The 27,249-nt window shown below is 37.8% G+C and overlaps 2 protein-coding genes and 1 long non-coding RNA gene across 14 annotated transcripts in view; 2 read left to right on the forward strand and 1 right to left on the reverse strand.

Annotated features, from left to right (window-relative positions):
* Positions 1-16,274, forward strand: part of RORA (RAR related orphan receptor A) — a 376,296-nt gene extending 360,022 nt beyond the window's left edge. For all 3 annotated transcript variants that reach the window (XM_075764654.1, XM_075764656.1, XM_075764655.1), the window contains 6 exons: positions 1,783-1,904; positions 3,126-3,258; positions 3,939-4,046; positions 5,470-5,580; positions 6,910-7,022; positions 8,366-16,274. In XM_075764654.1, the coding sequence (XP_075620769.1) occupies positions 1,783-1,904; positions 3,126-3,258; positions 3,939-4,046; positions 5,470-5,580; positions 6,910-7,022; positions 8,366-8,530 (752 nt within the window). In that variant the 3' untranslated portion in view covers positions 8,531-16,274. The remainder of the gene's footprint in view (positions 1-1,782; positions 1,905-3,125; positions 3,259-3,938; positions 4,047-5,469; positions 5,581-6,909; positions 7,023-8,365) is intronic.
* Positions 1-21,182, reverse strand: part of LOC142603509 (uncharacterized) — a 28,546-nt gene extending 7,364 nt beyond the window's left edge. For 2 of the 5 annotated variants that reach the window (XR_012837452.1, XR_012837456.1), the window contains exons 1-3: positions 20,861-21,182; positions 20,177-20,269; positions 7,415-7,483 (exon numbers count right to left, since the gene is read on the reverse strand). This is a non-coding gene — a long non-coding RNA (uncharacterized LOC142603509). Of the gene's footprint in view, positions 1-4,655; positions 4,930-7,414; positions 7,484-20,176; positions 20,270-20,860 lie in introns of all 5 variants that reach the window. The other 3 variants (XR_012837455.1, XR_012837454.1, XR_012837453.1) reach the window with 3 other exon arrangements.
* ICE2 (interactor of little elongation complex ELL subunit 2) overlaps positions 21,118-27,249 on the forward strand; it is a 39,791-nt gene continuing 33,659 nt past the window's right edge. For 5 of the 6 annotated variants that reach the window (XM_075764648.1, XM_075764649.1, XM_075764652.1 and 2 more), the window contains exons 1-4: positions 21,118-21,236; positions 22,242-22,346; positions 24,978-25,245; positions 26,426-26,545. In XM_075764648.1, the coding sequence (XP_075620763.1) occupies positions 21,181-21,236; positions 22,242-22,346; positions 24,978-25,245; positions 26,426-26,545 (549 nt within the window). In that variant the 5' untranslated portion in view covers positions 21,118-21,180. Of the gene's footprint in view, positions 21,237-21,456; positions 21,658-22,241; positions 22,347-24,977; positions 25,246-26,425; positions 26,546-27,249 lie in introns of those variants that run through there. The other variant, XM_075764653.1, reaches the window with a different exon arrangement.

Raw genomic sequence — 27,249 nt, forward strand, 5'->3', positions numbered from 1 at the left:
GAACTCAGGCCGAGGTTTGCGAATAACATGGTAATATTTCACCTCCTGTGTCCTGGAAGGGCACAAGTATAACGCTGTCATTTGCTACTAGTGAGAGCAAATGACTGAAGTACACATTTGTAAGAAAAAAAAATTGCTCTGAAAACACCTGAAAGCTATGTGACAACCAAAGTATAAACTACCTTGTTGTGTTCTACATTATTGATTGCTCAGGTAGCACATACAATCTGATTTTATCTCAGCTATACGCTAAAGACTTTTCAGGTAGTATCTGACATCAAACTATTAATGCAGCAAGTATGATACTAACCAGACTGATTGGTCCAGCAGTTCTATTTGTAAAGAGTTGAGTTTGGCCGTTATTAAACAAAGCAAGTTTCACAGAAGGCCTAGTGCTCGAGTCCCCTGGAATACTCCCCCCGTTCTTGTTCATTTGAAGCCTTCCTTTTCAGTGGCCTAACCTGCAAAAGCACTGACTGCAGAATTGTGTGAGACAAGTCACCAGGCCTCTACTTGTCATGTGCTAAAACAGGAGCACAGACGCGTGTGAAGAGTCAGGGTAGAAAAGACCACGACAAAGTAAAAGTGGAATTCAGACGTCTAAATGCTCTTCACGCTTTTGAAGGTGTTCCTAAAGGTTTATGGAATCAAGTTTTATTAATAAATATAAATCTGCCTTATGGGTCTTTTAACCAAGTATAGGAGCAGAGAATAGTTTATTTGGAATTAAAATGTATGGAAATTTTAAATTGTGAGCAGTTAACTGACTACTCTAAAGCTGAGGAGAAAAACCCTTGAGTCTTTAGTGTGTTATATTAATTATCTAGATTCTCTAATAAGTGTATTTTCCGGATATTTTTTTAATGATAGGAGAGTAGGAAAGAAAAGAAAGTCTTCCTTCACAGGCGGCCTCATGTGATACTGTCCTGCTTGACAGCACACTAGGCAGGTGGTAACTATCTGCATTTATTAGAAAGCTTCTGTTGTATAAAACACAAATGAATTTAGCTTTTGAAGATCTACTGCCTGGCTGGCACTGCTGTTATATTCCCTATACATGATACATAGTGTGCTGCATTCAGCAAAGCTGTCCCCTCAGAGATTCCTGTGCTCTAACTTGAGGGGTCCATCACCTCGCTTATTCGAATTTTTTTCTATGGCTCTACTTAATAGTGTAATTCTCGGCCGCGGTTTCAAAGCTGACTTTATCTGACTAAAGGCAGCAAGGCCGCTTACTGAATTTGCAGTGGTTTGAATGCTCCCAGGTTTCACCAAGTTTGCCTTCAGTTTGCAAGCTTTTTGCTCTTGCAAGCTTTCTTTCGCAGCCGCTGCTGTGTGAGAAATCAATCTGTCCCCAGCAGAAGTTTGTTTATTCAAAACAAACTCAAGTTCACCAAAACCACTTAGGACGTAGTGGAAGGACTCTGCTTGGTGTTCCTGTGTGAAAATCTCAGAGCTGCTTTGCGAGAGGACGAATGGGTGCGTGTGTGTGCTCAGAGTGCCCTCTAATGGGTGCGCCAGGCCCCGGAGGAGCCGGGCCAGCGGTGCTTGGAATCAGGCTTCTGCTTTGTTTTTCTCCAGTCGGTTAGCAGTTTGCATTAATTGTGTTTATTTGCATGAAGCAAAATCCAAGAGATCTGAAATGAAAGCATTTTCTTCTAACAGCTAACCCTCTCCCCACCTCCCCCACCCCGTTGCAGCTGGAATACATGTTAGCTTTCTCATGTCTGAAGGTATGGCTTTGCATTTTTAATGTGTGTCACTTTCTGGTCTTTCTTTTAGAACATCTTGCACAGAATATTTCCAAGTCACACATGGAAACTTGCCAGTACTTGAGAGAGGAGTTACAGCAGATAACATGGCAGACTTTTCTGCAGGAAGAAATTGAGAACTATCAGAACAAGGTACAAAAGCGTGCCAAGCTATGGCATGCTTTTTTTGTTTAAAGCATGGTATTTCCATAACACACTGCAAAATTCACTTTTTCACTGCTTTCTGTTTTCTATCAGGAATGTGTATTCTTGTGTGTTTTCGAAGAAATAATATGCTAGAATCAAAAGCAGCAAGATGGTTAGGATATCCTTTGCACTTGCGATTTTTACAGGTACAGGAAAAGGCAAAGCCGTACTCCTAAAATCTGTCTAGGAGTGATAAACAAGGATACAAAACCAGAGAATTTTTTTCAATCCTAAATGGCATGTTATTTTCATTTCTTAATTTGTGATCTCCTGGATCAACAACAACAAAAGCTGAAGCCACCAAGTTCCATAATTTTACCTAGTGTGTTTTGTTTTGAGCTTATAAACACAGAACTCTGTCAGATTTCCAGCCTTCAATGCCTGGTTCTAATCCTGATTCATTCCACAATTGTGCTTCAGTTTTACCTGCAGAATAGCAGCACAGGGCTACCATACCGCCTGTGGGTATTGTAAGATTGAATTGATGTTTCTATTTCTAACACGTCTTCCATCCACAAACTACTACCAAATGGCTCCTTTTGGAAAACTGTCTTGGGAAGCACACTGTTCTCTGAAGATACTTCTCATTTCCACAAAAAAATACTTAACCTCTAAGAATATAATTTTTTCCACTCATTAGGTAATTTCATTCTGAAGAATTATCAACATATGAAAAAATCACTACTTGCATGCCTTCTTTATGTTGTTAACAAGATGATCTTCATATATGTATATCTTTGTATGTATTTTTATGAAGACCACCTAGTTAGATAATTTACATTTAGTACAAAATACAGAAGTTGAAAGGAAAAATGTGATTATGTGCTTCTAGTGTAATTGGCATTTTCTTTTGATGCAGTGAATAAAATTCCCACTGAAATGACCAGAATCATTATACTCTGACGTTTTTGGCTTTTGAAGTAAAAACATGCCAACCTGGATCTCTTCTGACATCACTGAAGAAGTCTTACATGTTTGTATTGTCACTCATCCATGTGAGGCTTTGGCTTTGAGGTTAATTCCCCTTGTCTTAGAAGCAGACTGTAGCCAGGAGTGCTGGAGAGAATTCACTCCGCTTTTTTTGTTTCCAGCTCGGTTTTACTTTATGAAAATGGTCTCTCCAAACCTTGGTTAGTAATTTTTCAATTTTTCTTCTCTCTCAAACAGCAAAGGGAGGTAATGTGGCAGTTATGCGCAGTCAAAATAACAGAAGCTATACAGTATGTAGTGGAATTTGCCAAACGCATTGATGGCTTTATGGAACTGTGTCAAAACGATCAAATTGTGCTTTTAAAAGCAGGTATGTGGGGTTAGTTTTAAAGTCAGCTTCTATTAGTTTTGACTGAGGAAGGTGTTACCTGTATACAGTGATTGTATACACATATATGTATCTCTCTCATACAATGATCATTTAAAATAATACAGGGGAGAAACCTTACAAATTGTCTGTGTCTCTCTGTGAAGTACTGTGCCTTCTTAGTTACTCTGGATAGAATGAGTTTGGGTCTATCTATGTGAACTGTTCATTATGAACAAAGGGAGCAGTGTGTAAAGACAAGTTGGATTCGATTTTTTTATTTTGGCTTACTAATAGTGAATAACAAATTTCAAGGTAAAAAAATCCAGATTATTCTATGCACAATGTTGTAGAAGTAATGCAGTTTACAAATACCAGACAAAGTTGTCAAAGCCTCGTGAACATTAATCTAAATGAGCTGCTTTGACTTCAGAGACTTCATTAATAAAAAATTATAGTTTATTAGCATTAATTAGTTGCTTTAGCAAAAACTTCTGAAGGGGTTTATGGGAATTCTTTTAATTCTACTAGCAAATCAAACTATGCTCTGCTGCACCACAGAAATCTACTACGCTACTCAATTGATACTGAATGCAGAGCATAGGAAATTTTTAAATTCTCACTTGCTCTTTGCAACTGAAGTCTCTACTTAAATAGTCAAACGTACATTGTTTCTGTTTTAGGGTCTTTAGAGGTTGTGTTCATCAGAATGTGCCGTGCCTTTGACTCCCAGAACAACACAGTCTACTTTGATGGCAAGTACGCTAGCCCAGAGGTTTTCAAGTCCTTAGGTAAGGAAATGTCAAGTGTTGTATCTCTAAAAAAAAAAAAAACCAAAACAGAATAAAAATAATAAGGTGGAAAAGCAAGGGGACAGCTGCTTTAAAAAAATCAGGCTATAGTATTCAAATACAAGAGTCCCGAAGCTCAAACTGCTTCCTTTGTAAGTAGTCAAGCTGGCTCTTTTTGAGGCCAAGCTGATTTCAGGAGTTAAAACAGCTTAACTCCACGCAGTAAAGGACTGTTGGTGTTGAAATTCAACACTTAGGTCAGGGTAGAGCAGTTTGGACACACTTGTTAAGAACGGAAGCTGAGATTTCACATCGAGTGTAACATTTTATATGACTTGTTGGAAAAGGCAGCAGGTTTAGAGCTAATTTTGGATATACTGACATTACTGCTTTGACGATGTTAGTGTTTTGTAATATGCAAAGTCAGTTATTTACAGGTAAAATACTGTAAATCATTTTTTTATTAAACCACAGTTTATAATTTTGAATTTTTGTTCCTCTCTATTTTTGCTAATTTTAAAAGGATGCATTTCACTGGGTATAGATTTGGGATGTAAGCTGTTTTGGAGGGCAGTGAAAATATGGCAGCGGGGAATGCTGTGCAATTACCGCAGTATTCTTTGCCTTTCTGAAACACCTCAAGGTCCAAGGTCTGAGTGCAAACAATTCAGAGTATGCAGTATCAGATGCAGGTTCCAATGAAACATAATTTTCATGTTACCAACTACATCCAGAAGTTTAGGCTGGGTTGGGGCTGCAGTCTGCAGAGGAGAGCCCTCTTGTATCAGGTTGCGATCCCCTTCAAAGCAGGGCTCCACTTTGGCGAACGGCGTAACAGCATGCATAACAGCATGCATAACAGCAGCAGTAACCTGACTTACACCTGTGTGAGAAGAGAAGGGATGAAAGGAGACAGAGTTCCTTTTCTGCATGAAAAGCTTTCAGACCTCAGCTTCTCCTTTTGCTCCTGCATGTACCTTGTATGCCTCTCTCCCCTCCCTCTTCTGTGTGCTCAAGTCTTAAAATCAGCACATTCCAAGTACACATTTCAAACCTCCAGTCCACAGTGACATGAGAAAGTTCCGTTCAGAACAGCAACAAAGCTAAACCAATTTTGAGCTTGAAAATGGCTTGGGTTTTTTCCGTATTTATCCCAAAAGAACCAAATGTGGAAAAGATACGGTGTGCAAAACCTTCTAAAATACTGGCTGCCAGGGTGTGGGAGCTGGGGACTCGTGGTAATGGGGTAGTAAGCTCAAGCACGAGTGAGATCCACTACCATCACTCCACAGTCCTTAAGAGGACTGTTCACCTGTGAAGCATTTTACATCCGTTTTTCACCTCCATCAGAATAAATCAACAACTCTGTAGCTCTGAAGTAGTTTTAAACAATGTCACATGAGCTGTACCTTCTTTTTGGCAGGTTGTGAAGACTTCATTAGTTTTGTGTTTGAATTTGGAAAAAGTTTATGTTCTATGCACCTGACAGAAGATGAGATAGCTTTGTTTTCTGCGTTTGTTTTAATGTCGGCAGGTAAGAGATAAAGGTTTGCTCTAGGTTTATTTGGTAGAGGTCATTTTTATTGTGAAGTCTTTTTAATGATAATGTTAAGACTATTGGACAGTGTGAAACATCATCTTTTTCAGTGTCTCCTTCTTGACCAAAAATTTTAATTTTAATAAACATATTAAAGCTATGAATTTAGGAATAAATTTGTGTAGTTGGAAATTCTAATCTAAGACCTTGTTTTCCAAATTTTCACTTTGTTGAGTACTCAGATTCTTTGCAAAAGCCTAAATGCATGTTGGTGAGACCCCTGGGTCAATCTAGGTGAGACAGGCAGAAAGTAGCCACTGAATTTATATAGTCAGCTTTCAACATATGGGAACTTGCAGCTGTAAGCACATGACAGAATGCTTCCAGTGTCACCTCGGGTCCGTTAAGCAGGGTTGCCACTGTAGTGTGGTACAAAGGTACTGAGGTAGCTCAGGTATCTGTCGCCAACTGGGCTGACCAGGAATTATGGTGCTAGACATACTAGTCACCCCAGGAGTCAGCCTGGGTCTACCATACCTGTAACTAAAATAACGTAATAATCTCAAGTAGATACGCGCAGTACTCCAGGTTCTGGGAAGGCTTATTAGGTTGGGTGGACAAGATACCAGTGCAGAACATCAGTGCGTGTCTGGCATAACATAACACCTAAGGAAATAAATGCTCTGGTTTTAGACTGCAGCATAGCGGACTCGGGAGTGGTGGTGGAAGAGTCTGTTAGCAACACTGGGTTTGTTGAGACTATCCTAAACACATTCTCATACCGTTTGCCAGATTGGAAATACGTTAGCCCTGTGTCTTAATATGTAAACCACAGAATCCCACAGTTCTGCCACACAGAGGATGTAGCAGGTAATACTACTTTTCTGCTAGGACGTTCAGGAGCTTTTTTTTTTTAAATAGCTGAATATTTGCTTCTGATTTTTCTGTATGTCACTGTAGATTTTAGCAAGAAGATCCACTCCAACTACTTGCTCCTTACATGATCTATTCATTTCCCACTAAAAAGTAGCTTCATTTTGTAAATACCCTGCATTTTACAGACCTTGTTAGCAAATGATTAATAAATCTTACTCAAATATGCTGCATTCCTCTAATGAAGGGCTTTATAAAAGTAATTTTAAATGCATGTAATAAATATACTCCAAACCCTATTAATTTTGAAACTCATTTTCTATATAAGAGTACGTAAGAAGTGGAAGGAAGAAAGGTTGCAAAGAAAGATGAATCTGTAACAGACTTAGTGCTTCCTGGTGCACTGTGATTGAAGTGTGCAGTACTAGAGGTGTTAACTCCATTTATATTTAGATCGCTCATGGCTTCAGGAGAAAGTAAAAATTGAAAAACTCCAACAGAAGATCCAGCTAGCACTTCAGCATGTCCTACAGAAGAACCACCGAGAAGACGGAATTCTAACAAAGGTAAGATTCATAATGTGCCGTGTCACTGTGAAAGTATGTTTTCTTATGAACTGTATCCTAATGATGGTGTAAAAGCTTTTATGCAGTTAACTTGTTATTTATACACCCAGAATTCTTTGTTCAAAATCAAGGTGCTTAGCTGGAAGTATTTACTAAAAACTAGAAGAGGTGAAATGATGATGCACTATGGAACAAGGTTGATAACAGTGTAAAAAAAAGTATTTTAATGTTGAACTTCATGAAAAGCGTTGAAGGGGTTTATCCCATTTCTCCTACACAACATTTCTGCCACGCAGACTACTACTTCAGTTCTACAACCTGTGTCTCAATCCTTAGGAAATCTCTGCCTGCATGACAATTAAGTTGTTAGAACGCGCAGTACACAAACTAACCTTGGTTTTCAGTCTTCCATGACAAGTTCCCCACGCAGCCTTTTTCTCAGTTCTTCCAAATACTGATGCCTAGGGAAGAGAAAAGAGATAGTACATACTGTTATGCTAATCTACAGTATCTTCACTTAATTTTTCAAAAATTGAAAAGTGGTGTGATGTTAAAAAAAGAATAAACCTGATGAACTGGGGAAGGATAGGCACTTCCTTACAGAGGTAGCTCCCTTTTGAACTCTACACAGCCAGAAAGCTTATGTTTAGTTTCACATCACAGAATTAATTACAACAGAAGCAGGATGGTCCAGCCCAGCCTTTGTAGATTGGCCTCACTTCAAATCCTAGCTCATATAATTCTTTTCCCAGTGCATACTTTGGATGCCTTTGTTGGAAGAAGTGTTCTTCCATGTGCTTTGATTTGATTGAAAAATAACTTAGTAAGTTCAGGGAGTACCCTAGTCATATTTTTGAAGTACAGAATTTTCTGGTCTGTTCCTTTTCACCTTGTTTGCCATAAATTAAAAAAGCCTAACATATTGCATTGCCCGTTCCCTCCATATTATTCACAGTAGGTTTAAAAGTAGTCAGGACTGCCTTCTTCCAAGAGAATGACTAAGTTGTGTGAATGAAGGTCCAGCCATGAAATACTTCTCTATCAATCCAGTGCTTGGTAGGCAAGTGAGGAAACCTAATGATACATTTTCCTAGGAACTTAAAATATTATTTCACAAATAGCATTAATCCATTACTTGCATAGCTTTTTAGGGGGCTTCCTTTTTTTTTTTTTTTTAAATCTAACATAACAAGCATCCAAGACTATGCATCTGAAATGTCATTGTTAAGGTAAACTATTGAAGTTATCTCAAAGTGTTTGGGAGAGCTCTGATCCTAAGAGTAAGACTGGGAGGCCTGGTTCCATACATATGACCGTATGACTTCTGTTCATTTGTTTTACAGTTAATATGCAAAGTGTCTACTTTAAGAGCACTGTGCGGACGACATACAGAAAAGCTTATGGCATTTAAAGCAATATACCCAGACATTGTACGACTTCATTTTCCTCCACTTTACAAGGAGTTGTTCACTTCAGAATTTGAGCCAGCGATGCAAATTGATGGGTAAACGTATCAGCTAAGCACTTCTAGAATGTTCGAAGTACAAACATTAAAACAAAAGAAAGGAAAAGAAAAAAAAAGAAAAAAAAAAAAAAAGAAAGAAAACCAAGACACTTTATATGGCCCTGCACAGACCTAGGGAGCCAACACACTGCACATCTCTTGGCGGTCGGGGTCAGGCGAAGGATGGGAAACAATGAAACAAAGTTGAACTTGTTTTTCTCATGCATATGATTTCCATTATGCCTACAGATATGGACCCTTTTTCTGTCTCAACTTCTCAATCCTTGACCTCTGTTTACACAGACTGAGGGTACTAATGTCAGAAGGTTGTTTTCTCTTGTAGTTCACTGCCCAGACTTTTGACAGAACAATCAATTTGTTGATCAGAACAGAGTCCACCTAGTAATCAGCGACTGGTGTGCATTGCAGAGATTTCAGCATCAGTTTGCACAACTTTCTCATTGTTTCATGAAGGACGATTTTTTTCACCTACCACTTTTGCCAGTAGACAGGACGGCATGAAAAGGGTCCATAGCAATAGCAACAATAGCATTATAATATATTACAGGGTAAATGGGCATGAAGACTATATATAGCAAAAGAGATATTGTTTATATATTGTTTTAATTAATATAAAATGTAGTTACTGGTATAGCTTTTCTTGTTGAATTGATAAGGCACTTTCATTTTGCACCTTTTTCTTTAAATTAAATGCTAGCGTGTTCATTGTTGTGTTGCATGTGCACCAGAAATTCAAGTTTAACTGAAAAAGGTTTGGCAGGTACTGGTACATTGGGAGGTATTTATGCTGCTGTTTTCCATGTTACTTTTAAAGAGAGGCTGGTCATATCCTGAAATGGTTACACAGATTTTTTTAAGGAGTTGAAAATAATGACAATTTTCTAAATTAAAATCAGCTTTTCAGCTGTTAATTTCAAAGGTACTTTTATTTTCAAAGGTTTCAAACCTGGATGTTTAAAATTACATACCTAAATTCAGATTTAGGTGCACAAGTCAAAATCCTCATTTTCAGAGGCGCTGAGTTTCTGTGGTCAAAGTTAAACTAAGCAATTACAAATCATTTACAAATGAGTAACACAGCATCCTTGAAAACCAAGCTATTAAATAAAGTGTATTTCTGCCCACCATAAATCCAGGTTTGAAGGTATTTACTCAAGTCTGTATCTACAGTAAAAGTATGTGTGTATGATACGTCTGTGGAAAAGTAATTTTTATACATAATAGTACATACTTTTGTACTCCATATTGTAAACAATGCCTTCAAAGTCCAAACCCTAGCCTATCAAAATCCATAGGAGGTTTGTCCTTGACTTTAGTGAGATGAGACACTGACCCATGTTCTTCCAGTATCCAGCAGTTCAATTTCACGTAGCTGAACAGAGAAGTCCATTGCTCTCCTTATTTAAGAAGATGCACTTTAAAGTTTATCAGATGAGGACTAACAAAGTAAAGGCACACTGTTGCTAGAAAGCATTTTTTGGTACTCTGTATAATGCCTAGAAATCACTAATATCATAAATCTGCATTCTGTAATTCTGAAACTGGGATTCCCATATTGCATAACCAACCAATAAGCCCAATCTTGCAGTCTCTATTATTACTCATTACCATTCCCTTCAGGAAGAATACTGTCTCTGAGCACATCTGGCAAGTAAACCTAGTTCTGAAGGAAACAGATTCACAATAAACGATATCACAAAATGAACTGTGGCTGTTTGAGCCAGAGATGTGTAACTGGTTTCGATGAGATGAGGATGTAGAACTGGATGCCTTGTAGGTCTACGCAAATGAAGTTTCTGAAGAAGTATGTAAAAGCCAGGAACTTTAAAAAAAGAAACAGGAATGAGACAGAATGTGCTCCACTGATTTAATTTCCAAGGATAAACAGTCTCTTACAGACATTATAGTTGTTAAGACGGAACAGAAGTTAATAGAAGCACAATGAAGCCTAACTATTTTAAAAAGAATTAGGTCAGTGGGTTATTATAAGCAAAACAGAGGTTTCTTCTATGCTTTAAACACGTTTCCTTTGGGGTCAAATTGTATTAAAATGTATTAAAAATTTTATCATCTGCCACATCAGGGGAGCTTACAGCTGTCACTCATCTCCTTTCTGTGCTTGGAAAGGAGGCGGAGATGAGCATTGTATGTTTCCCCTTCAAAGCAGTATGTCCCTGGAGTACAGGAGGGGAACACCTGCACCTCCCTGAGCACTGGGATGGAGGCATGAGAGGGCTTTTGGAAAAGGTCCACAGAGCCGTGCCTTTACTGCTCCATCCTGCCTGCTCCCAAAGAGGCGTCTCACAGCCCAGCACGTGCTCTCTCCAGTCCCACTGAGACACTTTTCCTAGAATCATTGTTTACTTTATTGGAGTAACTGGCATGATATGGTACTTTCATTCTAACGTGTGTTCCTATTTTTAAAGCAATCCGTTTAACTAACAAATGTTTTCTGAATGTGACCAGCCTTAGGTGCTAGTCCTGTAAAGATCAACTAAACTTAATTTCAGTGTCAACTAATGAAGTAAGATCTGCATTTTTTAGAGCGAGATACAACTCCTACTTCTGACAATAAGTAGACTACCAGGCAAAATATTTGGGGATTAACTTTTAGTCATGTCCTTTTCTGACCTTTTCCTGATGAATATTAGTACTTTACCCAGGTCCAGTCTGGGATCTAATGGTTTTCTTTGGTATCTAGTTCAGCATATTTACACCCATAAGTCATTGACAACACAGACTTTTGGAGCATTTACTAATAAAATACATAACCATAGAAAGGTGCCAGATAGGGCCTTAGCTGAAAGCCCTTTGCATCTGAAAACAGCTTGTGATGTGATCTTCCAGGCCAGAAAGTCCTGTCATTTTTGTCCATGGGAGCTCCTGGGTACTGGTGTCTTGTTAAATCCGGCTGTGCGTATATATCCCAAGTAACTCTGCTTTCCTGATCACAATTAGAGAATATCATTTTTGTTTTGCTCTTTGTAGACAGGGGAAAAAAAGGGATACAGCATGGCAGATGCACTGATAAGACTTCTGTTGCCAAGGAAGCTTTTATGAAAGGGGACACAGAGTAAGTTCAGAGCAGTGGCCATGTAAGAACCCAACGCAGCAGAGGAAACGCACGCTGCAGAACCTCTGGGACTATGGCCTGGTATCAGATGATCAACGAAATATTCAGTTAAAAAACATATTTCAGGTCAATGGATATTCACATGAGTATTTTCATAATCTGCCCAGTTCACTACCAACAAAAACATAGATAAAGGAATAATATATTGGTTTTGAATAACCTGTTCCTTGAAGTCTGCAAAGAGATTTATTTTCATTGGGTGTTACATCTATCCACAGAGATGTTTTCTGGCTTTCTAGGAAAGAGATACTATCTGTCATTTAAACCACCCTAATACACTTCAACATCTCCAGCATTGTTTGACATTTTAAAAACTACGGGATTAGGTGAAAAGGGAGGCTGTTTTTAAGTTTGGTTGTTCTTTATTAAAGCTTATCTATCTTAGTATGGATACCAAGATATCTGTGTGTGTATGTGCACCTGTGTGTGTGAGAGAGTACATTTGTGTGCACACATGAATATATGCGTGGGTACGTGCGAATGGCTGCTTCTAGGCTGTTAAGTGTCAATGGAATAAAGAAAATGTATTCAAAATACTTAAGTCAAAAATAGAAGGTGGAAAAAAAGATTTATTCTATACAAAGCCTTGTCTGGACCACTTTAGAGAGACTTCTATTTTTTTAACCCTTCTATAAATGTTTGATGGCACTTGAAATATTCCTGCAATAAAATGTGATTTGTGTAAACATTAAAAAAAAAAAAGATTTTGTAATGTGAAACAATGAAAGAAAGTAATGTAATTTTTCTAAAAAACAAAAAAAAAAACAAATGAACGAACTTTGTATTATTTTCTTGATGGAATTTGTCTATTTGTCTTTGGAAAACTTTTTATTTCATTGAATGTGCCATAGTAGTAGAGGTGTGTTTTTCTTTTTCTTTCTTTTTTTTTTTTTTTTTTTACATTTTAGATTAAAGGAATAGCTGTGTTCCGACATTCCAAAATGCAAGATGACATAGCAGTCATGATTAAAAGGTTTGATTAGTAAGCTTCAATCATTGTTGCTTTTTTTGCACATGTTCTTCATTCCTCTACAGTGCAATATGTACATAGAGCACTTGCGGGTGTAACCTTGATCCCTCAGGGAAAAATACATATTTGTACAGGATTTTTCTTTTTTTTTTTTTTTTTTGCCTTTTTTTCTTTTTCTTTTCCTTTTTTTTTTTTTTTTGCTAAGGAATGTCGATTGAATCACTTGTCTGTTGTTGAGGGGCAGCCAGATAATAATCCTAAACCACTGTTACAAAACACTGATTGTTTAAATTTTGTGCCCTTTTATTGTTTCAAAAAGAAAAATAAAAGTTATTTTCTGACAGTTCTTTGTGCTGATTGGTGAAAAAAGGGTAAATAGATAAGCACCTTATGATTGACTTAACTGTGAATGACAATCCATCTCGTTATCAACATCAGAAGCCCTAACATTTTGGGGCTGGGTTTAAGAGTCAGAAACTAATGTGCTCAGGGATCTTCTAAAACTCTTCAACAGGGTGGCCAGTACCACTGGTGGAACAAATTACTTTTTAAAAAATATGCTAGTATTTCTTCCTTTCCCCCTCCCCTCCACGCACCAGAGAACTGGATTTTTTTTTTTTTTAACTAAATGCTCTATGCGTGCCTCATTCTCTTGCTCAGTTTTGCAGTATAGCAGCTCTTTGGTCTTTACTTTGTTTAAAACAAAAGTACACCAAACAGCGCAAAGGTTTTGCAATTCTACTTTAGAAAATAAATTAATGCTGACCTATTAAATAAATTATTGAAATTAATTTCAATACCCTCTGGACATTTTTATAATGATAGGACTATTTTTCCAGCTGAATTTCAGTGTTTTGCAATAGAAAATGGATTTTCAGTATTTAAATTATTGTCAAAGAAAACAAATCAGTTTATCATAGCACAGTAAGAATGAAAAGATAACGATTAGGTTTCAGCAATGACGTCACCTAGAAAGGACCACAGACCTACAGGAATACAAGCACAACAATTCGGACGTTGTCTGTCATTGTTGCATATGCTTCATGGTAAAGCAAAAAACCTGACTCAGGCTGAAGACATTTTCATATCTAGTACATCAGCTACAGCAATTCTAAGTGATTACAATGGCAGCAAAACCCAGCAATGTCTAGGCAGTCTCCAAGTGCCAAACTGTAGGATTCTGGAAGCCTGTCCCAATGAGCCTTGTTTTATGGCTTCACATTCTTTTGAAAATGCAAGTAGAAAAGTAAATAAGCAACTACCAAAAAAAAATAGGCAAGATTTCAAGGCTTTGGTTAGACTGGGAAGAGAGTGAATTTCTCCATCAAACATGTCTGTCTTCTTGCAAAAAGCATCAGTTCTCCAGTATCTTAGGTTACTGAGGGTTTTTTCACTGGGCATATGGCTTCCAGTTGTTTACTTTAGGTTGCTTAATAAATAGGGAAACCTTTCTTAAGGTTTTACAAGCTGGCGGTCAAGTTTAGCTTGGAATGGCCTTCCAAGGCAGGCAACTGCTTAGTGAGTATGACCCCTTGATCAGTTTGTGTTCTGGCATCTTGAGTAGAAGAAAATTCCTATTGCTGATTCACAACAGAACCTATGCTTTACGTAAGTGCATATCAATTAAACATACTGTTAATATGTACAAACTATAAGATGTTTTAACTTTGTGGTGGGGTGATCCAAACCTTAAAATATCTTTGTTTTTTGATTAGCAGAGACGTTTCCTAGTCTGTACTTGATGAACAAATCAGGGTGCACAGTATAAGCTGTGCATGCAAACAATGTGTATTTTTTTCTCTACACATGCCTAAACTCCCTAGTGTAGATAAACTTACTAACGTAAATGTCAGAAACAGCATTTACTATCCAATATCCAAAAATAATAAGCAATTTTCTCTTGAGTATTCAGTATATTAAATTCTACTTTTGTGAGCTGATTCAGATTGCACAGAAGAAACATCTTTATTTTCCTTACCTGGAGAAATATAACTATTAGAATTATTTTTTGTTATTAATACTAATATTTATTACTTTAAAAGTTTCATCTATGAATATATTTGAATATTAGCCTCCTATTTTCTTTATGCTTAAATATTCCTGTCAGTAAATCATTTGGTGGAAATGAGGGCAAATGCATATGGATACCAAATACAACAACAAAAGTTTTAAAATTTAAATGAGTATTTATTTAAAAATCATTGCAGTATGTGCTTTAATCCTAGTACTGTGATAATAGCTTGCTAAATAATGCTAAGTCACCAGACTTGAGAGGAAAAATACGTAACATTTAGGATAATATACAGTCTATCTTTGGAACTTTATTCAGGTACTAAATAGAATTTTAACATCAAAATAAAAGCTGTATTCTACCTTTTTCATATGTAATGTTGCTGCTTATCTTTTTTTTTCTTTTTGCCTTTATCATTGGTAGAATATAGCAATAACTTTATAGCAATAAGTAGGCTATCCAAATAAGAAACAAAACATGATAAAGGCTTCAGATCAATACTCATAGGTTCATTTCTTCTGCCACAATATTCATTCGTATGTCTTCCCTCACAATCTCATTACTTCTTCAGGCTGAACTTCACAATCGCGTTGTTCAACCTGATGTGTGACGTCACACCTTTTTGTTAACGTCTGCATGTCTTCAGTGTTAATATGTCCTTTGTGTATTTGTTTTCCTATAAGTCAGTGTTTCTCAAGCTTTCTGAAAGCACAATCCCTCTGGGCTGTATTTCGTCACAGGGCTCTCTGTGTTGGAATTAACTTTTTCTGGGACTGGGAGTACAAACCAGCTGTAATTACTGGCAGCGTTTCCTAGCTAAAGGAACTGAGCTGCTGCTAGTACTTAGTAACTCCATGGCTACTGCAAATGCTTGCAGCCAACAGCTGGCTCTTCCAGCTCCTCCACGCTGGAGAGACTGAGCTGCATCCGGTAAGCGGGACGAGTTCCCTGGCCAGCACACTCATCTGCAGCCAGCACAACCATATGCTCTGCGCTGGAGAACCGAGCTATGTTTGCCTGACATCGCATTTTGATAATAATCTAAACACTTTGGCAACTTTTTCAAATGGTTGTGACTTTCAGTTTGAGAAACGCTACCCTAAATTACCCCACAGAGTCTTAATGTAGATGCACAAACTTTACAGGAACTTGCAATCTGTAACGCTATCTACACCTAATGCAGAGAATTCATAAGCAATACAGTGAATTTTATTTCACAAAAAGGCATACGTACTGTACACCTTTCTAAATCCAAAATGTTCCTCATTTCTACATTGATTTAGAAACAAGTTACAGAACAGTGGTAAATATTTAAACTATTAGGACATTAACTGGCTGCTTCTTTATATGTAACTGTATTGTCTGCCTGCTCCTTTTCTGGAGATGTGTTTTTGTATTGGATGTTTGGGCCAATGGGAGGCTTCAAGCTACAATGTATTTTCCCAGATTAAATATATTTAACATATGACAAACCCCAGACAAGGCTTTTTAAATTGTATAAAGAACTGCAGTGTTAGGTGGTTTATTTGCAAACTGTTTTCAATGTTGTCCATTTTTATGGCACCTTTAACAATATTCTTGTTTCCAAAGTACAAAAAAAAAAAGGTTAAAAATACTCTAGCCATAACTGAATGTCAAGCAATAAAAACAAATGACTTTTTGTGCATAGATTTAAAAGAAATACAAGTTTTAGACATCTGCATGTAAATGCAATCTCTTGTTTACTGCTTTCTTAAACTTGAGCAACTGATTCCTTATTTTACTACTAATTTAAGGACTTGTAATGGCCTGTAAACATTTTATCTTGCTCTATTCTTTCAACTCTAACTTTGTCTCTGCTTTGGAGTCATAATATTTAATGTTGTTCTGCTCACCTCTATACAGTTAACTTTTTGCTTTCATTCTGTATAGATAAAGTTATACTATAAACAGCCTACACAGTGCAAATATTTATCTGTTTATCAAATACCACATTATGCTGTATAATATCTGTTTTACTATATAATCTATTTTAGACATAGCTGTTTAGAACTAGAGTGTGCTATTTTTGTGTTTTTCTGATGTGTGGTGCTAGGTAAGTTACTTTTGTGAACAAAAGCAAACAAACCCCTTTTATTCCTAGACAATACCACCTTTGGGTCTTGTTAATTTCACTGAGTATAACTATATATAAATATATATATATTTCTGTATATATATATATACACACCAACATATGCCCAACAAGTACCTGTATCAGAGTACAAGATTTGGGACATGGTTTTCTCTTTAAATGCATAGTGTCATTATATAAATTATTCTATAGTATATTTAATAAGGAGAAAATTACTTCACCGGTACAGATACTTGATATCAAATGTAGAATTTTTTTCTACATTATTAACATTATTAATTATTAACATTATTAAAAAAATGTTCTGTCCAGCTTGTTATCCTTTCGGTCACTAAAACAGTCTGCCTGTATTGTATCAGAAAAAAAAAAAAATCTCATCTGCCAGTTTAAAGTAATTACAATATGCTGTCTGTCTGAAAGGGAGGTAGTTATTTGGCTTGTCGGGAGTGTTCTACCCTGTCGCTGTATCTGATATTTATAGATGTTATTCTGCTGGGTGCCTTCCTCCCTCTTCACTTTAAATAGGATCTGTACACACTCAGACTGCGGATGTTACTAGGCCATGCCTACACACTTAACTCCAGTTACTGTAAATAGGAATTTTCTGTAAATCTTCCATGATAGATGCATGGCTAAATTCAGTCCTTGGATATGCTTTATAAACCATGCATACATATCCAAGGACAGCCGTTAGCAACTAAAGTTAATTAAGAAGTGGAATTTGCAACGTTTTGTCAGGTCTGGGGGTTTTGTTTTTATTTTTCATGTATACCTTAATTTACGTAGTCATGTGCTCTTAAAAGTATTCCTATCCCCTGTTCCTTTCACTCTAGATACTGTTTTCATGTTAATTCTTAAAAACTGATGGATATCAAATATCTAACTAAGGAGGTAATTAACCTTTTAAATATTTATTAGAATTTTTCTGTAATATTACTGAATTTATAAGATCTTTAGCAAAGATTTTTGAACAATTTATTAAATACAATGTTTCTGTTTACTGCACTTTTTGATAATAGAAGGTAGTGAATTTTAAAGCCATGATTCTTGGCTTCCATGCACTGCTTTTATACCCTCAATCCAAGGAATATATATATATAAATAATTTTTTTTAAACAGCAAACATACTGTTGTCCTAAAAATAAATAAAAATTTTACTGCACCATGGGTATATTTTCATAAGTGGAATGTTTAATTGCAAACACTATCAGGACAATTATAAAAACCTCTTGAAGCTACAATCTTATTTAAATATAAGCCATGACAATTTTATTTTCCCTTGTTGATTTAAGTCACCTTTTGATATTTTCAAAGAGAAGAGGACTTGCTCTTAAATTTGTATGTACTAACCTATACATAATGCTAGGAACACGTTATCCCTATTGTTTTAATTTTAATAGTTTGATATATTTATGCAAAACCATTTGGTTAACATGTGTGCTCCCTGTTTACTAAATGTTCAACGTAAGACCAGAATAAATGCTGATTACAAATATACATCGGTTTGAAGATTAAGCACATAGACTTCAAAAACCTCGTTGAGTAATATGCTCAAATTTCTGTAAATACACAAAAGTTTAAATGCAATTATACTGTACATGTAAATATATGCTGTTATGTGTACAGTATGTATAAATTCCTTTTCTAGCCACAATAAAATGTAAGCCATCAAGAGGAATAGTAAAGTGGTATTGTACTAAACCTTTGCTAATGATCTTTACCCAATCACTTAACTTTTCACTTTCATGGACCTTTCCAACTCACTCTTACGATAGCCTGCTTATATTCAAGTTTGTTATTTTACTCAGTCCCGAAAAAAAGTATTTTGATTCATTTTGTAAATATGACTGTAAAAATAAGAGATTTAATGTTGTCTTTTAAATACTCCAATTTTCATTCTAATATGAATGTTGTTATATTGTACTTAGAAACTGTACCTTTAATATTACATTACCTTTATTAAGTGCATTGAACACATCGATTTTAGATGTGCTTTATGTACTGTTATCCTGTAATAAAACTTCAGCTTCTAATGGAAAAATCTGTCTTCATTTTTTGTCAGTAGCATCTTGTTTGTTTTTCTGAATCATGGTTTATTAGATTTATTCCTTAAGGAGTGCACTGTTACAAAATTAGGCTGTGCTTCCAAGCACATATATCAGAGCTCTTTAGCACATCCATCAAGTAATGTTTGGCAGTGGGGAAACCAGACTCCCGAGCACCTTTTAAGCTCCCCTTTTGGCCAAGGAGAGCTTTAAACCTCCTCAGAATGAATGTGGATTAATCTAGCTTCCCTCTCCTTGAAGGTGTTTTCTTGTTTGAAATCACGGTTCACTGCATCAAGCGCAAGGTACAAGAAATCTGGCTTAAGGCCTTCCCAGTGACTTTGCAAAATACCACTTCGGGCTAGATCTATATGAGGATTTGGGTATCAAAATTGAGGTTTTAATATAATTTAGGCATCAAAATTCAAAGTTGCAACTCCTCTCTGCTGTGCTAACTTTGGAAGCACCTGATGTCAGCAGCACACTTGGTCTTAAGACTTCAGGCACGTAAAATTCTACTTCTGCACCTACCCAGAAATGCCTCAGTCTTGACAGAGCTTTAACAGCTCGGTGTTTATACGCCTGACCATGATCCAGAAATAGGTACTGGCATTCATCTTTGAAGCACTGTATCTGGAAACAGCCTTCACCTACAGATCAAGTCTACAAAGATTAGTGGAAGTGATTGCCGCCTTAGAACTGTAGCACTAAGTAGTGCCATTTGTTCTACAGCAGTTCTATGACTAAAGGAGTCTTTGAGGCTGATCTGAAAATCCAGATTTAATTTTCTCAGCCTCAGGACATGATGCCTGCTCAATCTTTGCACTCACAGGAGAGTTCCTAACCACCAAGATATAGGTTAGGCAACAACTATGTATGTTCAATGTAAAATGCAGCAATTTTTCTGAAGTGAGAGACAAATCAAGGGATCCCATGCCCACCCATAAGGAAAGCTAAACTCTAGGTTAGGAGATGGTGGGTTTGGCCCCCAACTATTTCACAAAATCACATAATGGCTGAGGTTGGTGGGGACCTCCAGAGGTCACAAGCAGGGCCACCTAGAGCCAGCTGCCCAGGACCGTGTCCAGACAGCTTTTAAGTATCCCCAAGAATAGAGACTCCACAACCTCTCTAGGCAACCTGTGCCAGTGCTCAGTCACCCTCACATTGAAAAGGTGTTTCCTGATGTTCATGTTTATGCCATGGAAGTAAAAAGATCACACATAGAAAGTAGCACTATTAAAAAAACCCAAAACACGCTGCAGGTTTTAGAGAGATGCAGACTGAAGTAAGATTTAGCCTGCCACATTCACAATCTAAGTTTTCTAATCATTCAGCTATGTAACTGTTACCATACCTGGGTTTTGAAGTAACATTACTCCTAACAAAGCTACATCCAGGACTGGGCTCTGGGTGGATCCAGTAGGGAGACAGAAATCTTTCCACTTCTCTGAGATACACAAACCAAAAAAGGGCAAAATTAAAATCAAACGTCTTAAAACTGATCTGTAAGCAAGCTGAAGAGACTCCTTTGTTGGTGGGTTCGGACATCATTCTGTATCATCTCAGTATTTGTGTATAGTGCCCAGAGTTTTAGTTACAGGACTAAGCGCTGTGAATCCTTTGATTGCTTCATGCTGCCTCACTTCCCTCTTAATTTCTCCACCTGCAGAGTTGTGAAGGGGATCACCTTTTCTTAGAAAACCACAAGCAAATGAGTTTCCATCACCTAGACCTACAGGTACTGAGAATATCTGAATTTCACATTTTACCACATTGGGAACCTTGATCATCAGAAAAAAGGTTTTAAGGCTCTGCCCACATGTTAACAAGTGGGAAGTGAGCCAGGAAAACTGAAAGCCCCAAAGAGGAGGAAAGCTGATACATGCAGCAACCTCCGCGGGGCATCTCAGCCCTCTCACACGCAGTCCCAATCCGCCCCCCAGGGACGAGCCGCCCGGCAGAGCCCGGCCCAGCCGCCTCTGCACACCCAGGGCGGGAACTGCCGCTCGAGGCACCCAACATCTGGTCAGGGCCACACCTTAGTGAAGAACGTGGAGTCGGAGCGGAGCCCACAGCGCGGAGAGGCTTTAGACACGTTTCATCTCCCGGCGAGGCGGGACGGGGCTGGCATTGGCACTGGCCTCGGCTGCGCCGCCGCACCCTCCGCGCCCTCGCCGCCACTCCGCAGCGATACCGCCTGCCACAAGATGGCCGCTGCAGCCCCTCCTGCAGCTGCTCGAGCCCATGTTGCCATTGGCTGGCTCAGAGCACCTGATCCCGCGCGCCAGCCGCTCTGCTACGCTGATTGGCCAATGCCGTGAGGCAGGCTCACGCGGCAGAGAGACGAGGAACCGGCAAATGGGCTCCCCCGAGGGGTCCGTCAAGATGGCGGCCCAGGGCCCGTTGCTGACCTGGTAAGTACGCTTCCTCCTCTCCCCCTAACCTAGCAGGGCGCGTCTGAAAAGCAGGGGCGGGAAGATGTCCCCTCGCTTCACACTGCCCCGCCGAGAGGAGAACGCGCCGCCCAGCCCGCTGCGCGGCGGGGAGCCGCATGCGCCCGGAGGGAGCGGGGCGCGCCTGAGTTCCCGCCCCCGCCTGGCTCCGCTCCGTCGCTGAGGGAGGGGGAGGCGGCGCCATCTTTTGTTGTTCTCTCAGTGGAAGGGGGGAGGAGCGAGTGCGCTTTCCTTGAGGAAGAGTTAGGCTGTATGTTTGCGTGTGTTCAGAAACGAGGAACAATTAAGTAGTATCCACGATATGGATTTGGGGCAGTGACGTTGTTCTTGTTTTTAATAAAAACCCTACAAAGAAGTAATTTGGGTTTTTAAGCCTAGAGAGGTGAGTTGGCTTTGAATTAGTTTATTTGTGAGGAAGACAGAAATAAATCTTTCCTCGTGCCTTTCAGAGTAGTTTGGGAAGATTGGCATTGTATAAACCCTGTACACTGGAAGGGCTATACTAAAAAAAAAATGAAAAAGGATAGTTTAGAGGGTAAGGTCTGTGTAGAAGACAAAATAGCTCTCTTCTGAAAAATTAAACCCAAGATTATTGTATTCTTAAAATTCCAGCAAGTTCAACTGAATGTTCTGATCAATGAACATCTGTAAGTGTGTGACTCCATCAGAATTGCTCTTGCCATTTCTAGCATTTATACCCTGTATTAATTAAGATCGTGCTTTTTGGACTGTGAAGGACATGCGTATTTTACTGTTGAAATTCCTAGTAGGGAATTAGTGTATATTTAACTTCTGTAAAGAGGGAATGTGGAAACACTGTGTAGGTAGCCTCCTATTTATTTTTTTTGTAATAAATTACATTTATTTAAATTAATAAATTTGTTCTTTGTTTTTCCAGGGCAAATGTGGCTTTTAATTTTTTGTGTATTGCAATGTTCTTGTTTTGTTTTTGTTTCTTGTTATCAGGGATATTTCACCAAAAAATGGCAGTGAAGTATTTTTCTCACATGAAATTTATGAAAAATATTCATTGGCTCCAAGCTTGTCTGACCTATGGCATTTATCAAACAGGTATATTCTGTTATGTTATAATTTTGTGCTGTTTGTCATCATCCTATTGATACATACCCTTACTGTTTTGAGGGTAACCTGCGTGTTATCCCGTGGGCGAGGATTTGTTACCAGCTCCTTGGTCAGCAGTTGGTCTGTGCTTTGCCTCTCGTGAAACCTCTGAAAGCGGGAAGAGTCTAGGTTGGGACCTCTGGTCTTTTGTGTCTTTTAGAGTATGGGGTGGTATTTTGGGGGTTTTGGGGTGAGGTTTGGGTTGGTTTTTTGGGGGGCGGTGCTTGTTGTTTTTTGCTTTCTCTAATGTACCAAAGAGGGATGAAGTCTGACCCACATTCTTAACTGGTCACGGTAAGGATTGTGTAACCCATGAACCAGACCTAATTATTTTTAGGAATTAATGTCTTGCTGTCTGTCCATGTCTTTGCACTCTGTAGAAGGCTGATGATAGTGTACATTGAAATCCTTTTTACTTCTGTCTTTTGGAAGTAGCCAGCACTGTTTACATAGATCCAACAGTGTCTTAGGTGCAGTGGAGATGCAATTAATTCCTTGAGTAATGAAGAAACTGTAGGAAAGTGTTAGCTGAAGAACAGAAAATGATATTATGTGAACACAGGTGGTACAGGTAGTATTGATTGTGCAGTTTTGATGTCCATTTTATTTTCTTAAGTTGATGAAGTAGAATCAACATTTGTTTCACATAGTGAAAAGCATAGCTCATGCTGCCAAGTTTCAGAAGTTGGAGGAATGTATTTATGCTATTGGGTTGTTTTAAGAGGTCATAAGGGAGTTACCAGTGGCAAGTGTCTTGTGAATGAACATTCACACCACAAAGAATGTGGATGGGAGACCGAGGTGTAGCTACTGTGCTGTTAATGGGGAATTCAGCGTGTGGAGAAATAATTTGTTGTAAAGGGGAATTACTGTATTTTTGTGAACTGACACCGCGAACGCATATTTGAGGGGAATACCAGTCTACATAACATGACTTTCTGTATCCCACATTTTTAGCTAGAGAAGGTTTTTCTGGTTCATCTCTGTTGGAGCAACTTTCCCTCAACTGGCAGAGAAGAGCACAGCCCTCACAGCTTGCTACTGGGTACACTGGATATTACTGTGGGATTCTTCCTTTAGATTATGTGGAAAAAGTGTTTCTGGAGTAGACATGACTGCACTCAAGGGTGGGATTGTGTTCAGTTGTGTATGGTAGAAGTGAGTTTATAGCCAGAAGAAAGGTTGCAGCCAGAAAAAATTCAGAAATTGATAGAACTGAGTTGTGTGGCCATAGTCAAGAGGAACAGAAATGGAACATGTTGGGGCAAACGTGAAAGTAAAAGCTGGAGGAAATTTGTCAATTTTTATATTGGGGTTTGTGATAGATATGTACTAAAGTGTATGTATTCTCACTATAGAAGCTATGAAGGCAGGTTGCTGATAAAATGAAGGGCAAGAATTTAAGCCATCAGCTCAAATAAAGTATAATGCTATAAATATGGACAGAAAAGCTCTGTCAGATTATTTTGGTTTGCACCCTGATGAAGACTGTGACAGCACTGCATGCTGAAATGATCTTGATGTGCTGCCATTTCATTCAGTGCTGAATATAGCCAATTTAAGCTGCTAGAATTTCTTGATATTCCTACATTGGCATATCTGAGTCAGCATCTTGTCACTGCTGCAGCTTAATTAAATTTGCCAGTTTGTGCCACAAGGATGGACACATTCTCGTATTCAGAGAGACAGCTGTGAAGTATTATTAAGAACTGTGGACGTGATACTGTTGGGTTTGAATAACACTTGAGATGTTTTCTACTGCTGAAATCATATCTTAAAAATATGCTTTTTCCAAGATCAGCAGTTAATGTTCATTTTGTTAACCTTAAATATATTCTCTCTTAAGAACAGTTATTTTAAGTAGAGCAGGAGGGCTAAGATGGCCTTTTAAGAATCAGCTTTATAATGATACTTCTTTGTTGTTAGGGCAGCTACGCCTTAGCCCGATAGTATTTTTGCCACTGATTTCAGCACTGTTTAGAAAGTGAAATTCTTGAATTGTGTACTCTGTTTTTAGGAATTTCTTCATTGAAATCTGGAATTTCTATTGTTAAAATTAAGTAGTATTAATTTACTTCTTTTACAGTGGAAGGAAACGCCTTTTCTAGTGAAGTCTTTCTCCTTTACTATCATAACTTTGACTCCTAAATTAGAGCTTTCTGAGTGCAAACGGTTTCTGAACACCAGCTGTCAGTGAATGATGAAATGTTAAGGGTCTCTATCTTTCCATTAATAATGCATGTTTCCAGGACAAAGAATCAGTTTCATATTTAGCTTGTCACATCCGTATTGAGTATACAGACCAATATAGTCACTATTTTGGTTTTAAAAAATAATTTTTTTTTTCTTTATACCAGTGGCAAACCTGCTGTTGGTACTAAGGGTTAGTCTGATTGTCCAGGTGAAGTTTCAGTATAAGAAAATTCCTATGACATAGACTAGGAATTGGAAGAGTATAGTATCTCACAGTGCATTTTGCTGGATTTGAAATTTAGGCTTGCATGACTGCCTTTATTAATTCTGACATATTAATACTTATATTAAAAGTGCAAGTTCTGTCATTTATTGCTTTTTTTTCAGAGAGGCAAAGAAAAATGTGGAGGCGTTGGCAAACTCTTCAGAAAACAGACAGACTTGTAGCATGCAGGCTGCAGATCCGGTTGAGGTGGAGGCTAAAAGCACAAGTGATGATCATCCTTTTCCAGAACCTAGACTCCCCTATCCATTTACCTCTTGTTTGACTGAGAAGGAGCAGAAAACATACTTATATCTGATGACTAAGTACTCAAAAAAAATAAACCATTTTCAAGTTAATGCAGCAAGTCAAAGAGAATTATGCACATATCTGGTAAGTGTACATATATGTATGTATGAACATCACAGAGGGAGTCATACAACTTCTTTGTTACAAAGAGTTAAGGAAAATGTAGCAAAAATGTTTTTTCAATTCCATTTGTCATAATTTCCTTTTAACATAGTATTATGAATGGTAATAAAGGTTTAAAGTATTCAGGATAACATTTTTAGTATAAATTGAAAGTATATTTGGTTATTTCATTGAAAGTGAGTGGGGGTTTTGTGGAATTTTTTTCTGAGTTTTTTTTTTTAGTCGTAGTCTAAACAGCTGATGGTAAGTGTAGATCTGTGATAGCTGATCAAACACCCACCCACCTCCAAAACACTCAGGTTTTTTTAATAAGAAGGATGTTAAGAGTTGACCTTACTGTGGGGTTTTTTTGCATTTCATAATGGCATGTAGCAGTCTTGTATAATGTTAAGAGATGGATGCATTTTGATGTGATCTTTGACAGCATCCTTTAATGGGAGCTTTCTTCATTAGCATGTGAAGGGACCTGTGCCTTGACCTTCCATGCTTGCCACATCAGTGCTTATGGGAGTAGAAAGGCACAAGTTCACACTTGCTGCTTAGTCTCAACATTGTTGTTTAAATAGTGAAAGGCTACATCTCCTGTTGGTTAGAAGTGTCTTGTAGTTGAATCCTGTATAATGTAATTAATCAGCAAACGTTTTTGAGCAATTGCATTTGGTTTCCTATGCTTCCTTGTTAATGCTAATTCCTGTATTTTATTCTGTAACAATGGGAATGTCATTCCCAGGCAAATCAGTACCTACTGTGGTGTTGTTACTTATAATGTAATTACTTATAAAGTCAGAGCTCAGATATCTTTGTCACTCTGTCATGTCTGCTTGCTCCAACAAGGTCTTGTAACCTTTACTTTTATAAACTGCCAATGTATGATCAAAAGAAGCTTGCTGTTTCTTGCAGGTGGTGTTTTGTTGGTGTTGAATTTTTTTTTTTAAGGAAATGGACCTTGCAATTTTTTATTTTTTTTTACTTAAGTGAAACTCTGAACATATGCAAAGACTTGCCAAATTGAGCAGCATGTGGAATCTGTGCCTTCCTTCATACTGTCACGTGTATTACCTCTCTGGAAATTTTGCTGGTTACCTAGCCTAGAGGATTCCATTCTGTCTTAAAAATAGATTATTTTTTTCTTTCCACCCAGCAAATGAAAGAAGTGGTAAACAGTGAAATTGCAGAGTTTATTAAATTTGCCCAAAATGCTGCAAAAAGCTGCTCCCAAGATTATGATGCCATCTCTGAAGATGCACTGCGTTACACTGAGGTAATTATCAATACTGTGTTTAATTGTCTTATTAAATAATCGTATTGGGTTCGTGATTAAGATACATAGGTACTGCTCACAGGATGTGATGTTCCCTGAACTTCTGCTGATTCCGTGTTGGGATTAGACATGAGAAGTTGCCATTTCCCTTATGTTGTGCAGCATGGCTTGGCCCATGGTTTATTGTAGCCATAAGGATACCATATAAGTGAGATCATTGAATACAATACTGTACAGAGATTTAGTCATCAATTAAGTAAATGACATCTTTATATTTCGGAAGGGACAAATTACATTTTAAGTGTGCATTTACATTAACAAACTGCTCCTAAAGATACACTACGTAAATAGAATGTTAAGGTCCTGAATATACACTGCATACACAAAATGTTAAGCTTTCCTCCACAGTAGCATGTTACACAGTCACTTTAATCAGAGGTTACTCAGGTTTTAATCGTTATCATCTGCAAGTTCATGCTGTGTTAAATATGCACTTTGATGATTCTAAATAATCAAACATTAATGGAACTTCAAATATCGTTCTTTGTTTAAGAGCACATTTCAGGAAAAGAATTCCAGAATACAGGTTTGTTAAACTTTCCCATTATTCGGTTGACTTGTTCTTGCTTGTTTTTACTGAAGAGTAGAACACTTAGGTAAATTCAGGAGAATTGCTTCTATTTCACCATAACACTTTCTTACAT

Source organism: Balearica regulorum, chromosome 12, assembly GCF_011004875.1.
Source record: "Balearica regulorum gibbericeps isolate bBalReg1 chromosome 12, bBalReg1.pri, whole genome shotgun sequence".
Lineage (NCBI taxonomy): Eukaryota > Metazoa > Chordata > Aves > Gruiformes > Gruidae > Balearica > Balearica regulorum.